General features: G+C 38.3%; 1 protein-coding gene across 3 annotated transcripts in view; it reads left to right on the plus strand.

Moving 5' to 3' along the window:
- The first annotated feature begins 7 nt into the window (after positions 1-7).
- Positions 8-23,988, plus strand: part of POLR3G (RNA polymerase III subunit G) — a 47,502-nt gene continuing 23,521 nt past the window's right edge. For 2 of the 3 annotated variants that reach the window (XM_055312786.1, XM_055312789.1), the window contains exons 1-6: positions 8-149; positions 433-478; positions 8,259-8,408; positions 11,788-11,917; positions 17,016-17,072; positions 21,013-21,063. In XM_055312786.1, coding sequence (XP_055168761.1) covers positions 8,292-8,408; positions 11,788-11,917; positions 17,016-17,072; positions 21,013-21,063 — 355 coding nt within the window. In that variant the 5' untranslated portion in view covers positions 8-149; positions 433-478; positions 8,259-8,291. The remainder of the gene's footprint in view (positions 150-432; positions 479-8,258; positions 8,409-11,787; positions 11,918-17,015; positions 17,073-21,012; positions 21,064-23,988) is intronic. The other variant, XM_055312787.1, reaches the window with a different exon arrangement.

Consider the following 23,988-nt stretch of genomic DNA (forward strand, 5'->3'; position numbering starts at 1 on the left):
GCCGGGCCCGGCGGCCGCGTGGAGGGCGGGACGCGCTGCTCCCGAGGTGGCTCCGGCCTCCGGGCGCCCGCGCCGGGCTCGCACCCCTTCCCTGCCGCCCGGCGCCTCGGCTGCACCCGGTTGCCCCAGGCTCGGGGCTTAGTGAGCAGGTAACGGGGGGAGCCCTTGAGGGCTTGGGAGGAGATGGAGAGGGCGCGGGGAGGAGGCGGCGGAGGTCCGGGCTGGCGAGCCCCTCCAGCGGTTCTGGATTGAGGGGCGTCGGGGGATGGCTTTACCTTTCCTTCTCCTTAATGTCTTCAAAGTCTTAGAAAACCGTCCTTTCCCCTTCCCGGGACTGCTTGCAGCGAGTTACTTTGAAGGGGATTTAGGCTCCCTCACTGATGCTACATTTTTTTTTTTCCCCAATCTGGTGGCTCTGGGATCGTGGCTCAGGCACGAGCCCCTGCCGCAGACTTGCTGCCTGAGGACACACCACCCGGTACGTTGCCTTAACTCTTGGCATTTTGCCCTGTATCGTGGGGACAGGATTTGTTCATAACATTTTTCTGATCTTCCAAAAAAAAAAAAATGAGATTCTGTATTCCTCCCCCCTAGCCTCCATTTTTTTCTTTTTCTTTTTTTCTTTTTTTTTTTTTTGGTTAGTTTGTTCACCCTTGAAAGAGAGCAAAGGAAGTTGTTAGAGAGGCTCAACTAAGTAAAGGTGGAGGCAGTCGCACCTCGTGAGACCAGGAAACGTGCATAATGTCTGGGCGTGGCCCAGGCAGCCTCAGAAATCACCCCCACTCTGAACACCAAATCCCTGTCCCCAACCAGCTACCTTTCAGCTACTGAAACACCGAGTTAGGCTTCAAAATTTCCCTTGAGAAGTTGACTAACCTCCCTCCTCAGCCAGGAAAAAAAAATTATAAAGATACTCATGAGATACCATTATACAAAATAATTAGGAAAACCCTTATTGTGGCAGCTACTAATAAGCCTTCATGGGAGAGATGTACTGTCTTCCCCTACACTCCTAAAGATGTAGCTTTTCTGAATATTTTCCTAATCTAGTTAGAATCTCTGCAGTCACTCTGTGCAGGGCTATCCTTACATGCAAGGTCCTGAACTAGATGTGTGAGAATAGAACTGGGTGGGGGCAAAAAAAAAAAAAAAAAAAAGTTGTGATCTGGATTCTCAAGAATCTGAGGGAAGATAATATCTATGTGCAAATATTTGCAATGTAAAGCAATATGGGATCTATACCACAGAGGAAGTAAAAACTAGATGCTATAAGGATACAAACGGAAAGGATTGTTGAAGAGTGGTATTTGAGCAGGACTTAAAACACCAATGTTTATTAGGATGCTCTCAACGGGGAAGTACAGAGCTTTCTGTAATTTGGGTATTTTTCCTTTAGAAAGAGGGGGGAACCATTGCAGGAGAAATGGAGGGGTATCCTTTCTAGGCAGTGAGCTCAGCAATAATGTGCCCAGTATTTATTGGACTTTTGCCAGGCTCTGGTTAGTGGTAGAGCATGAAAATGTGAAAAAGTCTTCCTTCATATTTACAGATTCTTCTGCTTGTATGACACTTCCCCCTGGCTGGCTGTCCCTTCTTAGTTCTCAGTGTGGCCTTTCCATTTCCTGTGCTAGACTATGAGCTCCATGAGAGCAGAAGCTTTGTTTTCCCAGTATGTAGAAGATGGTCTGACGCAGAGGGTGCTTAATAAATACTTGTTAAATGGATAATGGGAGAGCTTACTGGGAAAACAGACAAGACCTGACAATTACAGCACGATTTCCAAAAGGATAATAAAAGCAGTGTAGTACTTGAGAAACAGGGAAGGAGAGACCCACCTCCATGTTGGGTGGAGAAAATGGTCACAGAAAAGTATCGTTTGCACAGCATCTTAAATGATGCTGGCACTTGCTCAGGTGGATATGAGAGGAAGGCATTCCAGACAGAAGGAATGCTACATGCAAGAGCTGGTGTAGCAGAGTTGAGAGTGTGTAGAGTATGGTGTGCAGGGGGCCCGAGGCAGAAATTCAGACTCAGAGCTTTGTTAGTTAAGGAGAATGACACATCAAGGTTCATGTTCTAGAAAGATGATTGAAGAGTAGATTGAAAGGGGGAGTCTGACCATGGGAATATATTTGTTCTGTGTTAGAGATCCAGGTGAGAGCTGATAAAGGCCTTAACAAAAGCAGGTGAAGGAAGGACAGGCAACATGTAAGAGAGATACAGCCAACAGTTCTTCTATTGATGAGGGGATCAAGGAGGTCAGTGTGACTATCGGATTCTGATTGGGGCAATTGAAGTGTCATTCATCAGGAGAGATACTGTGACCTGGCTTTCATTGCCTTCCCGCAGCTTCCATACCTACCTACATCTGCTCGTACATTTATTCACCTAGCTAATATCTGCAAGGGACAGTGTGAGATGTGGAAGACAATACATTTAGGCCACAGCATAAGTCCTAAAATGTTAGTGCTATGAGGAATTTTAGGGATTAGCTCAGGCTCAGCCACAAGGTTGTCTTTGTAGTTGATTAGAATAGGCTTTGCATTTCAGCTCTTGGATGCTTGAACTACACCCATCACACTATCTCAGAACAGTTCCGAATAGGAATTTTCAGGATACATTCCAAAATGGAAGATGATGCTTCTGACTTTGCACTTTTAAATTCAGTCAATTTTGCTATTACTAATTGGCTTCTTTGTAAATATTAAAGGCATCTGTGGGATTAAAAAAGTCTTCAACTAGCCTGAACATGTGTTTCAGGTAGTATAATGCAGATGAATGAACAAGGAAAGGTACCTGAGGCTTTAACCCAGTTCTGGCTTTGTTAGGAATTACCTGTGTGTCTTTAGGCAGTCAGCTAGCCTCTCAGGGCTTCACTTTCCTCTTTTACAAACTGTAAAGTATAATCTGAAGCAGTGATTCTTAATTTGGGCTACATGTTATAATCTCTGGGAATGCTTTAAAAGTCCTAATGCAAAAAAAAAAAAAAAAGTCCTAATGCCTAAAGCCTATCTCTAGAAATTGTGATTTTGTTATTTTGTTGTTCTGGGGTGAAGCCTGAGTTTTGTTGTGTTTTCATTTTGTTTTTAAATTCTGATGATTCCAGTGTACATCCAGGTCTCCAACTTTATAGTTCTGGAAGTTTAAGAACAACAACAACAGTAATAATAGTAGGCTGACTGATTTGGGTAGATTTGCTCATGAAATCATATGACAGGCAAAAAAAGAAAGAGCTTAACATTAATTGTAGAGCTGTTGCTATGTAGAGAGCACTATGCTAGACAGTGGGAAAATATAAAATCTCCCCTGTTAATACAGCCAAAGAAATAAGCAAACAAAACATAAGTGAAGCTCATTCCCTTTAGGAAAGGCCCATTTCCCAAAAGAGGTATTGTCTCTGTTTCTTCCAGAATTAAAGAGGAGCAGGGTGTAACACCTCAATTTTTAAAAATCCATTTATTGTAACAGGAGGACCTTTATAAGAGCAAAGTGGGATGAAATGACTGTTGTGGATTTTGAGGGGCTTAAACTGGATCTTAAGGTGAAAGGGGATACAGTCTGGAAGGGAGACAGAGGGAGCAGATTGCAGTGGAGAGAATGGTAAACAAGACATGATGATAGAAGGAGTCAGGAGGATAGGTGCAGCCGTCTTAAAAGGGCCCTGAATTCTTGGGTAGGGAGTTTCTATTTAATTCTGTAGCCAAGAGGGAAGATGAGAAGAGTAGCATCATCAGAACCATGCCTTAAGACTAATAATGTGGAAGAATGAATTAAAATAAATAAAAGAACAAGGGATACCACAAAACTTGCAGTCAGTCAAAAGGGAGGTAGAAGGGTTTACCCTGGAGTATGGTAGAGGAAATGAAATTGCAGGGACGTTTGGAAGGAAGAATTAGCTGTTTGATTTGATAGGAGGGGTGGAACAGAGTGAGGAATCAATACTGATGCACTTCTTCATATCATCAAGTGTTGGTGACTGGGAAAGAACATACCGCAGGTAGGAATATAGGGACGTAATACCTAAAAGGCGAGCTAGTTGGTGTATGCGGAAGATGATCTCAGTATCTTAAGTTTAAAGAACTTTCAAAGTATTCTTTTGATAGTGAGAACATGGACTGAAACTCAAGATAAAGGTCAGTGCTGGAGATAATAGTATGGGACAGGTCATCAAACCCTGAGTGTGGATGTGTTTTTTGAAGACCAAAAAGAGCAGAAGACCAAAGATTGGACCTCAAGGAAATCCATACTTAGGAGATTTAAGCAGAGAAGTAGACCAAAAAGAAAGTCATTGGGATAGAAAAACCTGGAGGGTTTTTGTTTTTTGTTTTTCTGAGGTCTTTTTTTGTTTTTTGTTTTTTAAGTAGGCTCCACACCCAGGATGGAACCCATCGCTGGGCTTGAACTCACAACCCTGAGATCAAGAACTAATTTAAGATCAAGAGTTGGATGCTTAGCTGTCAGGGCCACCTAGCTGTCCCAAAACCTGGAGTTTTAATAAAGCCTAGGAAAGAGGGACTGACAAAAGGGAGGAGGCAGCAGTGAGCCCTGTGCTTTGGAAGTCTAAGAGCATGACAAAAGGCCAGTGAATTTGACCGGTGGAGACCAGTGGGGATCACTGGGGCCTTTGCATTTCAGCATCTTTGTGAATGTAGTTCCCATCACAAGTAAGGTAAAAGCCAAACCCCTACACAGCTCACGCAGGGCCCCACAAGATCTGGCCTTGCCCCACCTCTCCTTGCTCCTCATCCTCACTGGTGACATGGGTTTTTTGTTCCTCAGACACTCCCAGCATGTGACTTCTTCCTCTGCACCTGCTCTTCCTTCTCTCTGTAGCCATCTCTGTCTCATCCCTCCCTCCTGTGGCTCACAGGCCTCTTCCAGCATGCTACTCAGATTTATCCTCCACACAAAGCCCTTCCTTGTGTGAAAAGCCACACCATATCCCTTTGTTATTCTCTATCCCCTTACCATGATTTCTTTTTTATTCGGGGCTGTACTGATGATTTTCTAGGGCTGCTATCACATTTTACCACAAACTGGGTGGCTTAAAACAACAGATGCTTATTCCCTTGCAGTTCCGGAGGCCCGAAGTCTGGAATCCTGGCGAAACCAAGGTGTCGGTGGGGTTCATTCTTTCTGGAGGCTCAGAGGGAAGATTTGCGCTGTCTCTCCTAGCTCGTATGTGCCCTGGCACTGTTGGGCGTACCTGACTTGCAGCTGCAGCCCTGTAGTCTCTGCCTTCATCCTCACATGGTGCTTTCCCTGTGTGTGTGTCTCTCTGCCCGCATTTCCCTCTCAGAAGGACACCTGTCATGGATCCGTCTGAGGATCAACTATGACCTCATCTTAATGTGATTGCACCTGCAAAGACTTAATTTTTTTATTTTTTAAAGATTTTATTTATTTATTCATGAGAGACACAGAAAGAGGCAGACACAGGCAGAGGGACAAGCAGGCTCCCCACAAGGAGCCCGATGTGGGACTCGATCCCGGATCCCGGGGTCACCCCGTGAGCCAAAGGCAGACGCTCAACCGCTGAGCCACTCAGGCATCCCAAAGACTTTATTTCTGGATAAGAAAGGTCACATTCTCAGGTACTGGGGTTTAGGAGTTCCGGCATATTTTGGGGGGGGGACACAACTCAATCTACAACAAGAATATGTACTATTATGTTACACACTTACTTATTTATGTGTTTGTGTTCTTTCAGGCACTGAAATATAAGCCCTTAGGACAGGGACACAGTTTTATTCGATGCTTTCTGGGTCCTGCCAGAGTGCCTGGAATGCTCACTATTGGTTGAATCAATGCCTCAGTGAAATTGGTCTCTGAAATAGAGGGAGATTTGGGTAATGAGGAAATAGGGAAAGTTGGTTAAAAAAGCCCTTCATTCAAGAAGCTTAGGAGGTTGAAAAAAGAACAAGGTAGTGGTTGACTCAAAGGATTCCAAAGATTGAGGCTTAGAGCTCACCTGTGAGCCACTTTCCCTATGAGACAGTTACTAGAGTCCAAGAAATACCTCTCAGGTCTGCAAGAGAAGAAAATGAATTTGTCAGCTTTTCTAGGTCCAGGAGAACTGACTTATAATAGACTAAAAAGAGATGAATCTGAGGCCAGAGTGCCATGTAATCATTAATGGGTGGCTCAAGAGCTAGGATTGATTTTCCTGCCAAGGGCAGTATATTCATTAATGATATCAATTTATGCACCCAAAGGTGCTTGATAAATATGGAAGTTTAGAGGCAGCAGAGTTTGATATTTCTCCAGGGATATTCTATCAAGTGATGGTAGCTGATGTACTCTCTTTTTGGGATGAGTTTTCCCAACTGTGAGAGCCACCTCCAAAGATTCTGGTATAGGCTTGAATACTTGAGGATCACTTGAGATTCGGTGTATTTAACAAGTTCTCCAGGTAATTCTCATGATCAGGCATTTTGGGAAATGTTACCTGGAATTGTTCTTAATCCTTAGTTAGTGGCAAATCCCAGCTTAGAATTAAGCCCAGTGGTCTCAACCGTGCCTACTGGGCTCCCACAATTAATTTCTTAGAATGAAGGTGTGTCTTTCTGCTTAGCAGTTGTCATACTTGGGAAATCTGCTTTCTGTGGGCTCAGTATATGCTTGAGTGACTCAGCAAATGAAACGCAGCCTTTTGATTATTCTCCCTCTCTTTTATTGGGGACTGATGGAAGGAACTTGATTTCTAAAATAAGTCCCTTTCCAATACAACTTGTGCTTCATTTGTAACTCAATAGTGAGTGACGGGAATTGAATCCCGATAGAATTCCAATTAGTAGATACAGAAAGAATGAATTTACAATCTGTAATGGAATAACAAATCTGGACCCTGATCACAAATGACTGCTAAAATCATTAGGTAAAAACTGTTGGGGAAGTTTATACTAGATGAAACGGATTGACAGTACCCAAAACCACTGACCAGAGACCATCACTAAGAGAGAGATTTTGCGTGCATCCTAATGTGATGCAGTAGGAAGAACAGAGCATCTCTTTCGACTGTTATTTCTAAATAACTAACTCAAATTTGAGCAAGCCTCTGGTCCACCTATTTAGAAAATACAGGGAATAGATGAATGTATTAAACCACATTTCATGTATTCAGTTGTTCAGATTCAGAAATAAGAGAATGTACAGCCTTGCTACTTCCAAACTGTGGACTGCAACCAGCGACATCGATAGCTCCAGAGAGCTTGTTAGAAATGCAGATTCTTGGCCAAATGAATGAGAATCTGCATTTTAACGAGATTCTTGGATCATTCTTATGTGCCTTAAATTTGGAGAAGCATTGTACTGGAAATGACCTCATGCTTTCAACAGACAATGGAAAGGAAAGAGAAAGAAGGGAACTGTTAAGTGATATGGAGGATATATTACTGCTTTGTTGGGCCTGCCGGACTGAATGATGCCCAGTATTGTCAATAGGAAAAGAGATTTAGGGGATGTGTTCTAATCATCACTACAGTCAAATGATGGCTTGTAGTGGAAGAGCCTTGGTATGGGGATCCCTGTTAATATGCTGCCGACTTGGTTCTCACACTAGAGTATAATCGTGTTTCAGACGATTCAGAAATTCAGTGCAGAACTTGAGTATGTGACATCTCTATTGTCCCCAAAGTTTGAAAAGAGTACAGGCTTGTCTTACCTTTAATCTATTTCAGATGTTTTTCTCTGAACTTCAGAAGTTTTGTTTTTGCCTGAACAAACTTCAGAGCCTCTTGAGCCCGTTCCCATTTCTAAAAGGACATTGGATTGGATCTCAAGGAGTCTGTCCAACACTCAATTTCTAGGATAAATAAATCATTTAAAAATCTCAAGTGTATATGACTAAGATAGTGTATGTGACTAAGGATAGTCATCAAATTGAATGAAAAACCAAGGCAGACTGTCTTCATCAGCCAGACCTTTCCTTGTCCACACTTTTCACATATGTCTAAGATCTTGATGCCAAATTACAGGGGCGGGAGGGTGGAGAGAATTGCATCAGCTGGCTGTGCGGTGGTCCAAGGAGACCCTTTGAGCTGTTGACCCAGGGCTTAGGTGACGTAGTTGAGCCCATCCTTGTTTTACCTGCCAGGCATGACTAGATGGGAGGGGTCCAGAAATTGGTCTACCATATGTTTATTTCTTTACAAGTTTTACTTTCCAGAAGTATTTTAAATTGCCCATGCTACTTAAGTAGCAGAGTTTTATATTTTGCTTTAAAATGTTGGTTTCCTTTTTTATATGATGTCTTTCAGAATTTGCCCACTTTTCTTGTATAACTAATTCTGATGGCTGGGAATAAAGGACGTGGACGTGCAGCTTATACCTTTAATATTGAGGCAGTTGGATTTGGCAGAGGTGAAAAGTTACCTGATGTAGTATTGAAACCACCCCCGCTATTTCCCGTAAGTACATTGGAAAGTGGATTTTTCAGGATTTGTTTTTTCGTGTTTCAAAGAAAATTAAAATTCTATATAGGACTGAATACAGGATATCATTGTAATATTTAAATGTAAGAAAGTAAAAGAGTGATTTGCTGCTGCAGTTCTTACCTGAACCTCTTCTAATTTTAACAGTGCTTTCTTAAAACACAGAAAAAACTGTGTACACCTTTTCACAAATCTACTCAGTACTATGTGAACTAAGAAAGAATTTTTTTTTCAATTCCTGCATATTCTATTGCTATTTTTGATGTATTCCAACATCAAAATAATATTTCTGAAAGTCAGGCTAGGTTTTGCAAAGATCCCCAATGGACCTTACTCTACCAGACTTTCACTTAATGATTTTCTTCTCATCTTGTATCTACAGAATTTGATTTTGCTCCGTAGTATACCATTTGGTCTTTTATTCCCTACTCAACCTTTTTTTTTTTTTTTTTTTTTGCTTCTTTCTCTATTTTTAAAAAGTCAGTGTGAATTTTGTTTCTCACAATCTAAGTGTTCCTACTGCATTTAGTGTTGCTTTTAAATTTAATAAGTATGCTGTAAACTTAATTGATGTAATGTTTAATCTAATGCTTTCACTTTGCATTTAGTTTAAAACATAAGCTTACACTTCCAGGTATGTATATGCTGCAGTATAAAAAAATGAAAAAAATCATAAATAACCAGATATCCCTCAATCCAAGAAGCTTTCCCCTATTTTTTTTTTTTTTGGAAGTTTAGAGGCAGTTTTCTCCGCCAGATGAATGAGAATCTGCATTTTAACGAGATTCTTGGATCATTCTTAATGTGCCTTAAATTTGGAGAAGCATTGTACTGGAAATGACCTCATGCTTTCAACAGACAATGGAAAGGAAAGAGAAAGAAGGGAACTGTTAAGTGATATGGGAGGATATATTACTGCTTTGTTGGGCCTGGGCTGAAGGCAGCCCTAAACCGCTGAGCCACCCGGGCTGCCCAACTTTCCCCTATTTCAAAAGGGAAAAATCCCTTGTCAAAAGATATATGTAAGCTGGGACGCCTGGGTGGCTCAGCAGTTGAGTGTCTGCCTTCAGCTCAGGTCATGATCCTAGAGCCCTGAGATTGAGTCCCACTACAGGCTCCCCACCAGGGAGCCTGCTTCTCCCTCTGCCTGTGTCTCTGCCTCTCTCTCTCAAGAATAAGTAATAAAAAAAAGATTTATGTAAGTATAGGACCCTGAACAAATGTATCTAGGGATGTAGGTGTCATATATAGGGAGTGTCTATTTTTTGCTCTTGATATTTGCCTTTCTGATATTTAGTATAGCCTGAAACAATAATAAACATCTCATGTATAGGCGTACTGTCACTTTATACATTGATTTATTTTATTTTTTTTAAAGATTGTATTTATTAAAATTTATAATTTTAGGCGTCCCTACATTGATTTCTTTTAAAATAAGCTCTTCTCATATGTGAGGTCACTTCTAAACACTGGTAATATTAATACTTATTGTTGTTTTATACTTGTAATTAAATTGAATTCCTTGCTGCTGGCAAACTGTCTCTGTTTGATATGGCCTTGCTGATGTCTCTCTAACTTTTCCTATCGCAGTCCTTCTCTGTCCCTAGCCATCTTGGTCTCTGTGTTCTCTCAGATGTTTTCCTCTGCTAGTTTTCCTGGCTGGAACCATCTGTTTTCACGTCTTTCCATGATGGCTTCCTAATTTTATCCAGAGCTCTGCTCAAGGTGACTTCCTGAGAGGTCATGTGTGCTTATCTTGTCTAGACTAGCTACCTTCAACCTTCATGTACTCAGTTGGTCACTCTTTCCTCTACCCAGCTTCATTGTTTTCATGCCACTTATCACTACCTGAAACTGTGTATTTCCTCACTATTTCCTTATATCTTGTGTTTTTCTTCCCTAGAATGTAAGTTCCATAAAGGTAAGAAGTATCTCTTATTGTCTAACCATGTTTGGCTTATAGTAAGCACTTAATAAATAGTTGTAGAATGAATGAATAGATTCAGAGTGAAATTTTGAAAATGTACCCTATATTTAGCTCTGGTACTAGAAATGTCTTTTTTTTTTTTTTTTTTTTTTTTTTTAAGAAATGTCTTTACTGAAACACCTGGGTGGCTCAGTGGTTGAGCATCTATCTGCCTTTGGCTCAGGTCATGATTCTGGGATCAAGTCCCCTATCGGGCTCCCCACAGGGAGTCTGCTTCTCCCTCTGCCTATGTCTTTGCCTCTCTCTCTGTGTCTCTCATGAATAAATAAATAAAAATCTTTATTTAAAAAAAGTCTACTATAGGGATCCCTGGGTGGCGCAGCGGTTTGGCGCCTGCCTTTGGCCCAGGGCACGATCCTGGAGACCCGGGATCGAATCCCACGTCGGGCTCCCGGTGCATGGAGCCTGCTTCTCCCTCTGCCTGTGTCCTGCCTCTCTCTCTCTCTCTCTCTCTCTCTCTCTCTCTCTGTGACTATCATAAATAAATAAAAAAAATTAAAAAAAAATTAAAAAAAATAAAATAAAAAAAGTCTACTACATACCCTGAGGCCCCACTTTTTAATAAATATATATTTTTAAAATATATGTGCATATACATATATGTGCGTGTTTGTAATTCTTTAAAATTGAAGACTTAGAGGGGCACCTGAGTGGCTTGGTCACTTGGGCATGTGACTCTTGATTTCAGCTCAGGTCATGATCTCAGGGTCATGGGATCAAGCACCATCGTTCTCTCTTCTTCTCCCTCTGCCCCTTGCCTGCTTGCACATGCTCTCTCTCTCTCTTTCTCTACTGTCTTAAAAAAAAAATTGAAGATGTAGATTCAAACCCCTGCTTTGTCATTTACATGTCATATGAGCTTATAGATTGTTTGCTTCACAATTTATTTATTGTTGAAGAGAAAATATTGATGATACTTTAAATGGGATCATGGATGATATTAAGGACATCCTGGTTAGCATAACTACTTGCTAAGTAATAGCTGCTACTTTTAATCTTTTTTTTTTTTTTTAAACTACTACTCCCATCAATACCACAGCTACTAATTGAGGTTAATAGGAAACTAAAGCAGTAGCTCTCATTTGGGTGGCTTAACTTCTAAAGTGTGTAATCACGGTCAACAGACTGTTAACAAAATAATAGGTGTGGTCAGTAGGAAAATTAAACAGCTTTCCTACCTCTAAAATCAGAGCAAAGTAGGAAATAAGCTAAAAGGTTAAAAAGATTACAAAAGCTCAACATCTTTTCAGTTGATTGTAAAACTTAGTGCCTGTAAAATGTAGTTTTTCAATAAAACTAACATTTTCCTGTTTATAGACAAAAAGGGATATTTAAAAAAATTATTTTAAAAAATTATCTCTTAAAAAGGATACAGATTATAAACCAGTGCCACTGAAAGCAGGAGAGGGTGAAGATTACATGCTGGCCTTGAAACAGGAGTTGAGAGAAACTATGAAAAGAATGCCTTATTATATAGAAACACCCGAAGAAAAACAAGGTGGGTATTGGACTCTTTGATTATATAGTTGAATGTATACAGATGAAACAATGTTTCATGGTCATTTAATGCTGATTGATAGATTTACTTCAATCAGAAATTATCCACCACCTTGAAAAAGCATGCTTAATGTTGATTTAACAGAAAATGTATTTTAAACTTTTTGATACTTTATTTTTAAAATTACCTTTCAAGAGAAGTTTCATATGTTTGGTGAAAATGGTGAAAAACAAAAATATTAAAAAGTAAAAATCACCTGTATTGCTTATGTGTAGAGATCTACTATTAATATTTTATTGGATATTCTAGATTTTTTTCTTTTTATAAAATTGGATTCACAGTCCTTTTATCTTTCTTTTCTACCCAATATCATGTTATTACCATTTTCACATATCCTTAACATTCTTAGAAAATATGATTTTTAATGGCTATGTTGTATTTTACTGTGTGTGTGTGTATATATATATATAGCATTATTAATTGTAAGTAGTTCTGATGTTACATTTAAAGTGTTTTTTTGCTCATATATGTGTTACTATCCTTGTACATAAATCTTTATGTAAGTCTCTGATTATTTAGTATTTTGTTTGAAACTTTTAAAAGCCTTGACTGTATTTTTGCTTATGATTTGTATGTCAGATATAATAGGAAACATGAAGCTTGTACTTAATGGTTATGCCAAGGACAGAGAAGAGAAATTACAATTGGAGAAGGCTTTATAGTCTCAGACAGGGAGTGGGAAGTGGTTTTAGAGGAAGAGAACCCATTCCTGAGTAGATATTTAGCACAGTAGATCTATATTGATTTTCAGTTTCTGCCCTCAAAGGTTGAAATTAGAGAGATCAATATCATCCTTGAGTTCCCCAAACAACATCATTAAAGCATGAGAAATTCATACAGTGTCATCTCATTCCATTAGTATTAAAAATGCATTCCATTTTCACTCTCTCTAAATGACTTAGAACTGGCTAAGAGTCAAAAAGAAAGTCTTATATAGTAATATTATCTGTGCTTGTAATTATAAGAAGCATTTTAGACAGGTTCGTTTAATTTATCAAACATAGCTGCTTGAAGTTGATATAATGGTTTTATAAGACATTTTTATCTCAAAAATACTGAATTCTTTTTTACTTTCATGATTATGTTATATGCTTTTATCTGAGTTCAAAAATGAAATTAAAGCTCTTGTTTTAAAGATTTAAAAAAGTAAGATTAAATGAATTAATAAACATCTATTCTTAGTAGAAAAAATAATAGTATAGGGTATAATCTTTTTAAAATTAGTGTTTTCTCTAGACCATGGAACAGATTTACTTAACTAGTGTGGTCATTATTAAATCATGGGTCTAATTTACAAGTATATCATATTTGAAAATATATCTGTGAGTCTTTTAGACTGGGACTTTAGGAACATAATTTTGTTGCTGGTTTGTGGTAATGGTTGGTTTGTATCTGGATTAAGAGGCTCTTTATCTTTGATAACTTCACAAAGTATTTAAAAAGACAAGGAATCTTTGTTTCTTTTTCTATATGGAGAAAATGTTTATGTAGATTTTTCCAAATTGAAACAAGACCTTCTCTTTCAAAATACTCATATTTACTTTTCTTTTCTGATGTTTTTAAAAAACTAGGTTAAAATGAAGTTTTTTTAAAAAGCATACATATATTTATGTGTGTTTGTAGGTTAATATATATATGCATATAATGTGTGTTTATATATATACTCATATATAAAATGTTTATGTACTGTGCACACCATGAATGAGAAAGAATCAGCCAGACTGAACAAAATTATGCAACTGTCAGAGGAAGCTATATTCTTGGTCCTGTTGTATCACCGTTTCCTCATCAGCCTTCTCCTATCACCTACCACTTATGTACATCAGAAAGGAGAGACTTAGGGACTAATGTAAAGAACTAAATAAGGTCTCAAGGCTTCCTCATTGTCAAGTGGCTAGTGGCTCAGGGCAATGAGATCACAAAGAACTGAGGGCATAGAATAAAAATATTTCTTGTGATGTCACAATTTGTTTATAATGTTTTTGGGTAGAATTATAGAAATTATTGGTGCTTTCTTTACAATGAAATTTATCTTTTTTAAGAAAAGATTTTACTTATTTATTCATGAGAGACACAGAGAGAGAGGCAGAAACAGGCTTCCTGCAGGGAGCCCGACATGGGACTCGATCCCGGGTCTCCAGGATCAGTCCCTGAGCCGAAGGCAGCACTAAACCGCTGAGCCACCTGGACTGCCCCAAAGGATTTTTTTTAATGGGGAAAAAAAAGGAAAGAAAACTCATTTTATCTTAACATTACCATATTGGCCCATTGGACTCTTATAAATCTAATTGTTCTGGAATATTAGTGATCTTATTTTTCCTTCATCCTTAAACATCTTACTATTTCATCAGTATAGATATTATTTCATCATTACTTGTGAATTATTCCCCCCATCCTGGAAGATAAAAGATTAAAATATCCAAAAAAAAAAAAAAGGAAAAATGATGAAGTTGCATTGAAGGGTGGTGCAGTATTGAAATAAAATCAGCACTATTACATTTTCTTTTAGTGTTTCTATTGTGTTGCACATAGTATTACATTAATTTTTAGGAAGCTATAAAAGAAGTCTAGAGAGACTCTTGTCTTCGTGGTTGTTTTGTTTGTGTTTTAGTATTCATAGAATATAATTGAGATTTCAGAATTGTTCATTTTCTGCCCATAATGGCAAAGAGAAGAAAATTGAGAGAGGAAGATGTTATACAATCACTAGACAAATCAGAATATGAATGTAGAAGCAGTAGCTCTTTGGATGCTAACAATGATTGTGAAATTGATTGTGTAAGTGAAATCTCTGAGTTTCAGATGACAATATTCTAGATGAATTTTCTCAAACTCAGGAGTCAGTGGGTAAAGAATATATCTCTAAGAATAAAAAGGAAATATGGCATCCTCACACAACAGTCCTTGAAAAGTGCCTCATCACATATTTTGTGATAAGAACGTGGAACATCCTGTTTGTCAAAATGACGTGACCATATTTTTCTTTTTTATGATGTTTACATACCAAAAGTTATTTGATATAGTTTATAACTGGAGAAATGCTGAAGGCAAAGACAAAGATGATCAAGAGGAAATAGGTTATGTAGAAATGAAACAATTTGTTGGATTGATCATGTTAATTGGTAATTATAAATTTAATAATGAAAATGTTTTATAATTATAGACCAAAGAAGATGGCCGGGCCATCCTCATTTCAACACAGCTGTGAGCCATCAAAGCTTTTTACATTACAAAGTATTACATTTTGAAGATGCGAATATAAGAATTGGAAGCTATAATCTATTAGAAATGTTTTTCTAATCTAGAATCATTTGATGCCTTTTTGGTTATAGCCACTCCACTGGGTATAAAGTGGCATCTCGTTGTGATTTTGATTTGAATTTACGAAGTAGCTATGATGTTGAACATCTTATGTGCTTTTTACTATGCATATCTTTGGAGAAATGTCTGTTCAGATCCTTTGCCTCTTTTTAACTGGATTTCAGTAGTTGATTTTCAATATTGCTTATTCTTCTAGAAGCTTACTACTGAAGGTTAAATTTTTCCAAAATATACAATCTGTTGTGGAGAAAAATTTTAAATGCAAATCTGTCATTTGCATCGACTTCTTTTACCAATGAAAAGCTTGATAATGGGGCTTGAGAGCGGGGTGCCTGGGTGGCTCAAGTGTTTGACTTTAGCTTGGGTCGTATGTACTCTCGGGTCATGGTCTCGGGGTCCTGGAATTGAGCCCGACATCGGGCTCCCAGCTTGACAGGGAGGCTACTTCTCCCTTTCCCTCTGACCCTCCTCCCAACTTGTGCTCTCTCTGTCTCAAATAAATAAAACCTTGAAAAATAAGTAAATAAATAGCTTGAGATCAAGATTGAAGTCAAAATAGTTAAATACCTAGAAAAGCTTGGTTTCTTGGTCTTACTGATCCACTATTTATTTTAGTTATCTTTGTTTAACACTATGGTCTTAGTATTATTTGGAATCATTTTCTTAACACAGAAGAGAAATCAGTACATATATGGGCCTTGCTTTTTATGTTTTCATCTTTTGTATTAATTTCCCTATTTCATGGCTATACTCCTCAACCACATTTTATGATGAACCACGTTTTTAGGCTATGGCACTATAGTGTTGCTTGCCAACTTACATTGCTAGGAAAGGGTTTGGGCCCCCATTGAGGGAGTTTCTTGTGGCAAAGTGAACAAAGCAGTAACAAGAACCACTCCATTTTGGGCAAGCACAGAAGGTCCCTGCAGAATTGTCAGTAGTTGGCATAGAAGCTTGCAGCTTGTTCTTTCATACCCCACCAACCTTACTTTCTCCTACCCTTTTCTCCATTCTCCTCAATGGGTTGTGAAGAGTAGCTCGTTGAGAAGCCTAACTGTGTTTTAATATGTGTATCAAGCACTGAAATTGACCATACAGCTCTCCATCCTCACTTAGGTAGTTAATACGTCCCAGTTACACAAGATTTGAAGAGTGGAAGCTGGAGCCAGTGTCACAAGACTTTCTGCTCTTTTATGTAGGTGACTTACTGACCTGGCTTTGGGCTTTTGTGAATAATCTCAGAGATGAATCAAGTTATCTGATTTTAAAAACCATGATTAGGGGCAGCCCCGGTGGTGCAGCGGTTTAGCGCCGCCTGCAGCCCGGGGTGTGATCTTGGAGACCTGGGATCGAGTCCCATGTCGGGCTCCTTGCGTGGAGCCTGCTTCTCCCTCTGCCTGTGTCTCTGCCTCTCTGTGTCTCTCATGAATAAATAAATAAAATCTTAAAAAAAAAAAAAAACATGATTAGGGTTTAGGTTTCTGCTCACTCCCAGCTATTCATACCCAATTGCTTCTTGCCACTTCCTTAAACATATAATATTTATTGAACTTTTCAATAGGTGTTTAGGAACACCTATTGAAATATGTGTGTACAAATATAGGAGATTCCCTGTGTGTGAAATAAAAGATGTTATCTGGTGTTTTTAGTTATGGAATGGCTTAAATCCAGGCTTATTCTTGACTTTTCTAATGAACACTTTCTTATTTTTTTATAGATATTGAAAGATATAGTAAAAGATATATGAAGGTGTACAAAGAGGAGTGGATACCAGGTAATTATAAAACTGAAAATATTGGGCAGTCCAGGTAGCTCAGCGGTTCAGTGCCACCTTCAGCCCAGGGCATGATCTCGAAGACCTGGGATCAAGTCCCATGTCAGGCTCCCTCCATGGAGCCTGCTTCTCCCCCTGCCTGTGTCTCTGCCCCTCTCTCTCTCTCTCTCTCTCTCTCTCTCTCTCTGATGAATAAATAAAATCTTTAAAAAAAAAACCCTGAAAATATTAAAATAATTTTTAAAGTTTATCTCCTTACTCCATATATTTTAAGGAAATTTTTCTATTTTCACCATAGGAATTTTTGCTATAGGAAAGTAGGCTGGTTCTTTTCTGATAATTAATTAGTAATGCATATCCTTTGAAAACTAGGATGAAAAGATTTTTATATTTTAACAAGGAAGAGTTGAAGTGTTTTTGAAGTTTTAGAATACTCTTCTATAAAACAGGACTTGCTAAACCCATTTGAGCTTTCCATTTCCATTTACTGCAATCATAATTTTAATCTACAGTACCAGTAATACTTCTGTGTTTGTGGGGGATTTTATAGCTTTTGAGGAGAAAACAAGTCTAGTTAAAGGATATTTTAAGCCAAGCTCATCGATCTTCCTTTCTTTCAAGCAGACATAGACTATTTTTATTTATTAAGATGCCTTTTCAATAAAACCATATCTAAGAGATTTTTTTTCAACATTCACAAATTTCCCTTAGACACAGGCAAGATGCAAGAGGTCAGAGAGATTTCATCCAGCTCTTTCCTTTTGCAGATTAAAAAAAAAAAAAAACCCATAGAAATGGAGTGATTTATCAAGATGATTTGAACAGTAGTACTAGAACCCAGGTCTTCTCATTTTAACTCACTTCCCTTTGACTTCTCTGTCTTTGGTGTTTTGTGAAAACTGCATTTATGTAAGAACATAAATGGCATTTACAGCATTATTGCTTGCATGGGTTATAGTGGTCCTTTCAGTGTGGATCATTGAAAAGCTTGAGTTTCCCTTGAACACTCTCCAATCTCCTATTTCAGTTCTTTCATAGCTGCCACATCATAAATATTAATCTCCTGAAGGATTCTCTTTACATACATTTTCATGATTATCTATGTCACTTATAAAAGCAGAAATAGGGCAGCCCAGGTGGCTCTTCGGTTTAGTGCCTGCCTTCAGCCTGGGGCATGATCCTGGAGTCCAGGGATCGAGTCCCGTGTCGGGCTCCCTGCATGGAGCCTGCTTCTCCCTCTGCCTGAGTCTCTGCCTCTCTCTGTGTATGTCTGATGAATAAATAAATAAAATCTTTAAAATAAATAAATAAATAAAAATAAAAGCAGAAATATATTCAAAGCCAAATTTACTAGTTCAGGCTAAATAGCTTGAGATAGAAATGTTTTCTTTTTTTTTTTTTTTTTTTTTTTTTTTTTATAATTTAAGTTTTTTTATTTTCTTTTTTTTTAAATTTTTTTATTTATTTATGATAGTCACAGAGAGAGGGAGAGAGAGGCAGAGACACAGGCAGAGGGAGAAGCAGGCTCCATGCACCGGGAGCCCGATGTGGGATTCGATCCCGGGTCTCCAGGATCGCGCCCTGGGCCAAAGGCAGGCGCCAAACCGCTGCGCCACCCAGGGATCCCTAGAAATGTTTTCTACAAAATACACTGAGTCTTTATTAGTAGGCAGTGTTGTTTTTTGTTTTTGTTTTTGTTTTTAGATTATTTATTTATTCATGAGAGACACAGAGAGAGAGAGAGAGAGGCAGAGAGACACAGGCAGAGGGAGAAGCAGACACATGCAGGGAACCCAATGTGAGACTTGATCCCGGCACTCTGGGATCATGCCCTGGACGGAACGCAGATGCTCAACCACTGAGCCACCTAGGCATCCCCAGGCACTGTTTGTTTGTTTATCTATCTATCTATCTATCTATCTATCTATCTATCTATCTATCTTTATTATTTTTTTTCCAGGCAGTGTTTTTTAATCCATTTTCGTGTTGCTTCATTTTTCTGATTAATTCTGTGCTTAAAAAGGAAAAGAAAGTGAGGTGTCTGGGGGGCTCAGTCAGTTGAGCATCCTACTCTTGGTTTTGGCTCAGGTCATGATCTCAGGGGTAGGACTGAGCCTCTCATTGGGCTCTGCATTTAAAGGGGAATCCCTCTCCCTCTGCCCTTACCCCCACTCGTACGTGTGCACGCTCTCTCTCTAAAATGAATAAGTAAATCTTTTTAAAAAATTGAAGGAAAATGACAAATTAGAGGCATTATTTAGCTAATTCAAGAAAAAAATTATAGTTGTTTTATTTAAGAGGGAGAGTATAGGAGGAGGAGTAGAAGGAGAGGGGGAGAGGAAATCTCAGGCAGACTCCTCACGGGGCTCAATCTCAGGAGCTGAAATCAGGAGTGTGAGGTTCAAGTGATAGAGCCACGCAGGTGCCCCCAGGCAAAATTATTTATTAGAGAGAATTTACTTTTCCATAGCTATTTATATTTTTAGTTATAAAGTTTTTGCATAATTATTAGAATTATTTATTTAATTTTGCATGTGTTGGGATTGTGGTCATATATTTTAACTTGCCTTATTATGTAAGAAATACATATCAACTATAGAAAACAAACAAAATACAGCATAGTCAAATAATAAATAATGCATAGGAAAAGCAGCTGCAATCCCAACACCCACTAAGAATTATTGTGATATTTGTTCCCAACCTGGAGGTTTCTCTACACAAATATTAGATATATAAAAATATTTACATGTTACACCTGGGTGGCTCAGCAGTTGAGCATCTGCCTTTGGCTCAGGGCATGATCCCAAGGTCTGGGGATCGAGTCCTGCATCAGGATCCCCTTGAGGAGCCTGCTTCTACCTCTGCCTGTGTCTCTGTCTCTCTCTGTGTGTCTCTTATGAATAAATAAATAAAATCTTAAAAATATATATATTTATATGAATTATTTTTCTTGTTATGAAAATTTCTGTATTTAAAATTGACTAGATAGGGGTGCCTGGGTAGTTCAGTTGGTTAAGCATCTGCCTTAGGCTCAGGTCACGGTCTCAGGTTCCTGGGATCAAGCCCCACGTTAGGCTCCCTGCTCTGCTCCCTCTACTCATGTATGCTCTCTTTCTCTCCCTCTCAAAGAAATAAATAAAATCTTAAAAAATAAATTAAATAAATTAAATAAATTAAATAAATACTATGTAGCTGTTAAAAGAATGTTATAGAAATTTTATAGCACCATTTCAAAGTTGTTGTTTTTAGGTTTATTTATTTTATTAATAATCTCTGCATTCAGCAGGGGGCTTGAACTCACAACCCCAGGATCAGAGTCACATGCTCTACTGCTGAGCCAGCCAGATGCCCCCCAATTTTTTTTAATGAACTCTTTCTTCTTCATAGGAGAAAATACATCACTATTATCTTTTGATTCCCAGGCTCAATTCAGTCAGATATTAAGAAATTTTATTTTCATTGCAGAAGCAACTATCATGTCCTTTAAATTTTTTTTAAAGATTTGTTTTTTTACTTGAGAGAGGGGTGGATAGAGGCAGAGGGAGAGAGAATCTTAAGCCCTGGGGCTTAATCTCACAACCTCAGATCATGATCCGAGCCAAAACCAAGAGTCCGATGCTTAACCTACTGTGCCATTGGGCACCCCTGTTATGTCCCTTATTATTTTTAAAATATTTTGTTTATTTATTTGAGGGAGAGAGGGGCAGAGAGAGAGCTCGAGCAAAGGAAGGAGCAGAGGGATAGGGACAAGCCGATTCCCTGCTGAGCGGGGAGCCCAACTCAGGGCTCTATCCCAGGACCCTGACATCTTGTCCTAAGTCTAAATCAGATTTTCTTAACTTACTGAGCCACACAGGTGCCCCCTGTCATGTCCTTTAGTCATGTTGAGTGCCACTAACCACTAGAAGAAATTACAATTTTTTTTCTTTTGTACATGCAGATTGGAGAAGACTCCCAAGAGAAATGATGCCAAGGAAGAAGTGCAAAAAAGGTACATTGACTAATGTAATAATCTAGGTTAAAAAAGGTTATTTATTGCTCAAATTCTAATTATGGAATTATCAATCTGAAGTTACACTCAGTGTTCTGAATGCTTTTTCTTAAGATACGTTTGGCATTTAGTTATTTCATTAAATCTTTTTGTTGTTGATTTTTGTTTTGTTTTTGTTTGATTGTTTCTCCTTTCTTTAATTATGGAATTTTGATGTGTTAAGAAAGATTTTTCAAATATGCAGACATTTTTTCAATTTGAAATTTTGCATATTTGAAATTCTTTTAGTGGTTATACTGTCCATATTTTAAGGTTTTTTTAAAAAAAGATTTTATTTATCTGATAAAGAGAGAGAGCCAAAGAATGACAGGGGATGGCAGAAAGGGAGCGAGAAGCAGGCTCCCTGCTGAGCAGGGAGCTGGATGTGGTGCTGGATCCCAGGCTCCTAGGATCATGTCCTGAGCTGAATGCAGACATTCAGCCAACTAAGCCACCCAGGCACCCCTATATTTTAAGTTTTTAACTAAAACATTCATAACTGGTAAAATTTGAGAACTGGTAGATTAGAACTTTATGTTGTACATAAAATACCAAAGTGAAAGTTTCCAGCGTGTTGTTCTTTCATAATTCCACTGAGTAAAAAGTTGTTGAGCAACTACTATTGCCAGACACTGTGTTAAAAGGAATAAAACAGTAAGCCAAGTGGGAATAATCCTTGCCCTAATGGGGCTTACCGTTCAATGGAGTAAAAATATTGACCAAAAACACAATGTCCTCATTTGGAGGTCAGGGGAGTTTTTTTGAGGAAATGGAATTGAAGTCCAGATTGAATGATGAGTAGGACTTGGGCGGGATGTGGTTGGTGGGAGAATGTTGGAGAAAGACCAGGTTTGTGAGGGGTAAGTCATGAGCAGTTTAAAGGTAATGTTTAAGGTTCCTTTGAAATATACAAATAGAAGTGTTGAGCATGTTGTTGGATACAGGGTGGGTGGGCCTCAAAATGGAGATGATAGTGATCAGCGTAGATAATGTAATTCAAACTATGAGGAAGGAAGGATGAGATTATCTGGGGTAAAATTAGAGAATTAGAAGAAATGAGGGCCCAAGCCTAAACTTGGAGGAGTGCCAAAATCTAGTAGGCTCATAGAGGAGATTCAATCAGCAAAGAAAAGATATGGAAAGAAAGAGGAGAGGAAAAGGAGAACCCAAGAAAGTGGAGTTGCAGAAGCAAAAATATGCAAGAAGTAGAGACTATTTTAGGTCACGTGAGCGGCTCAGTTGGTTAAGTGTCTGCCTTCAGCTCAGGTCATGATCTCAGGGTCCTGGGATCGGGCCCCAAATAGGGCTTCCCTACTCAGTGGGAAGTCTGCTTCTCCCCCTGCTTGTGCTCTGTCAAATAAATAAATAAAATATTTAAATTAAAAAAAAAATGTCAAAATTAGTTTACATTTTCCAATCTTTATTTTACTTGACCTCACAGCAATTTTGCGTAACCTCCTTTAACACTGTTGATCACCTTTTGAAACAGACTTTACTTCTTTTTTTCCTTTAGCCTGTTAATGTGGTAGATTATGTTAATTGATTTTGGAAGGTTGAACTAGCCTTACATACCTATGATAAATCCTACTTAGTTGTGACATATTATTCTTTCCATACATTGTGGGATTGGATTTGGAAATATTTTATTGAAGATTTTCACTTATATTTTCATGAGAGGTACTAGTTTTCTATTTTGTTTCTTGTAATATTTTTCTGGTTTGAAGCCTGGAGACTTCAAATCCCCATACTTTGGAGATTCTTATAGAGGCTTCATTATATAGATTTGATCACTCATTAACTCAATCTCCTGTTCCTCTCCCCTTGCCCAGGGAACGTGGAATGGAGCTGAAAATTACAGTCTATTAGTTATGGTTTTTTCTGTCTTTTGACCAACCTCCATCCTGAAGCTATTCAGGGGCCCACCAAGAGTTCCATTCTTAGATCAAAAGGTACTCCTATCACCCAGTAAATTCCAAGGGATTAGGAACTCTGGCAGGAACCAATTTCAAAGACTAAGTATTAAAACAAAACATGCTCCTAGTGTTCTTATCACTTTGGAAATTATAAGAGTTTTAGGAGTTCTGTGCCAGGAACCAGAAACAGAGACCAATATATATTTTTTTCTATTATTTCACAGAATCCTTTATCAGATCTGTCTTTTGCAAATATTTTCTCCCAGTCTGTGGTTTGTTTTCTCATTCTCTTGACATTATCTTTTATAGGGTGGAATTTTTAAATTTTAATGAAGTCTAGCTTATCAGTTATTTCTTTCATAGACTGTGGCTAGCTTTGGCGGTGTATCTAAGAAGTCATCACCAAACCCAAGGTCATCTAGATTTTCTCCTATGTTATCCTTTAAGAGTTTTATAGTTTTGTGTTTTGCATTTAGGTTGTGATCCATTTTGAGTTCATCTTTGTGAAGGATGTAAGGATGTACCTAGATTTATGCAACACCATTTGTTGAAAAAACTATCTTTTCTCCATTGTACTGCCTTTGCTTCTCTTTCTATTTTTATATGGGTCTATTTCTGAGCCCTTTATTCTGTTCCATTGACCTGTATTTATTCTTTCACCTTTACCACACAATCTTGATTACTGTAGCTTTAGAGTATGTTTTAAAGTCCAGTAATATCAGTCCTCCAATTTTGTTCTTTCCTTTAATATTGTGTTGGCTATTCTGGATCTTTTGCCTTTCCATACAAACATTAGGAACAGTTTGTTGATATTGTAAAATGACTTACTAGGATTTTGATTGAGTTTGCTTTGAATCCATAGATGAGGTTGGGAAGAACAATCATCTTGATAATACTGAGTCTTACTCTCCATGAACATGCAGTAGGTGTCCATTTATTTAGTTCTTTGATTTCATTCTTCAGAGTTTTGTGG

This window comes from Nyctereutes procyonoides, unplaced genomic scaffold (genome assembly GCF_905146905.1).
Source record: "Nyctereutes procyonoides isolate TBG_1078 unplaced genomic scaffold, NYPRO_anot_genome, whole genome shotgun sequence".
Lineage (NCBI taxonomy): Eukaryota > Metazoa > Chordata > Mammalia > Carnivora > Canidae > Nyctereutes > Nyctereutes procyonoides.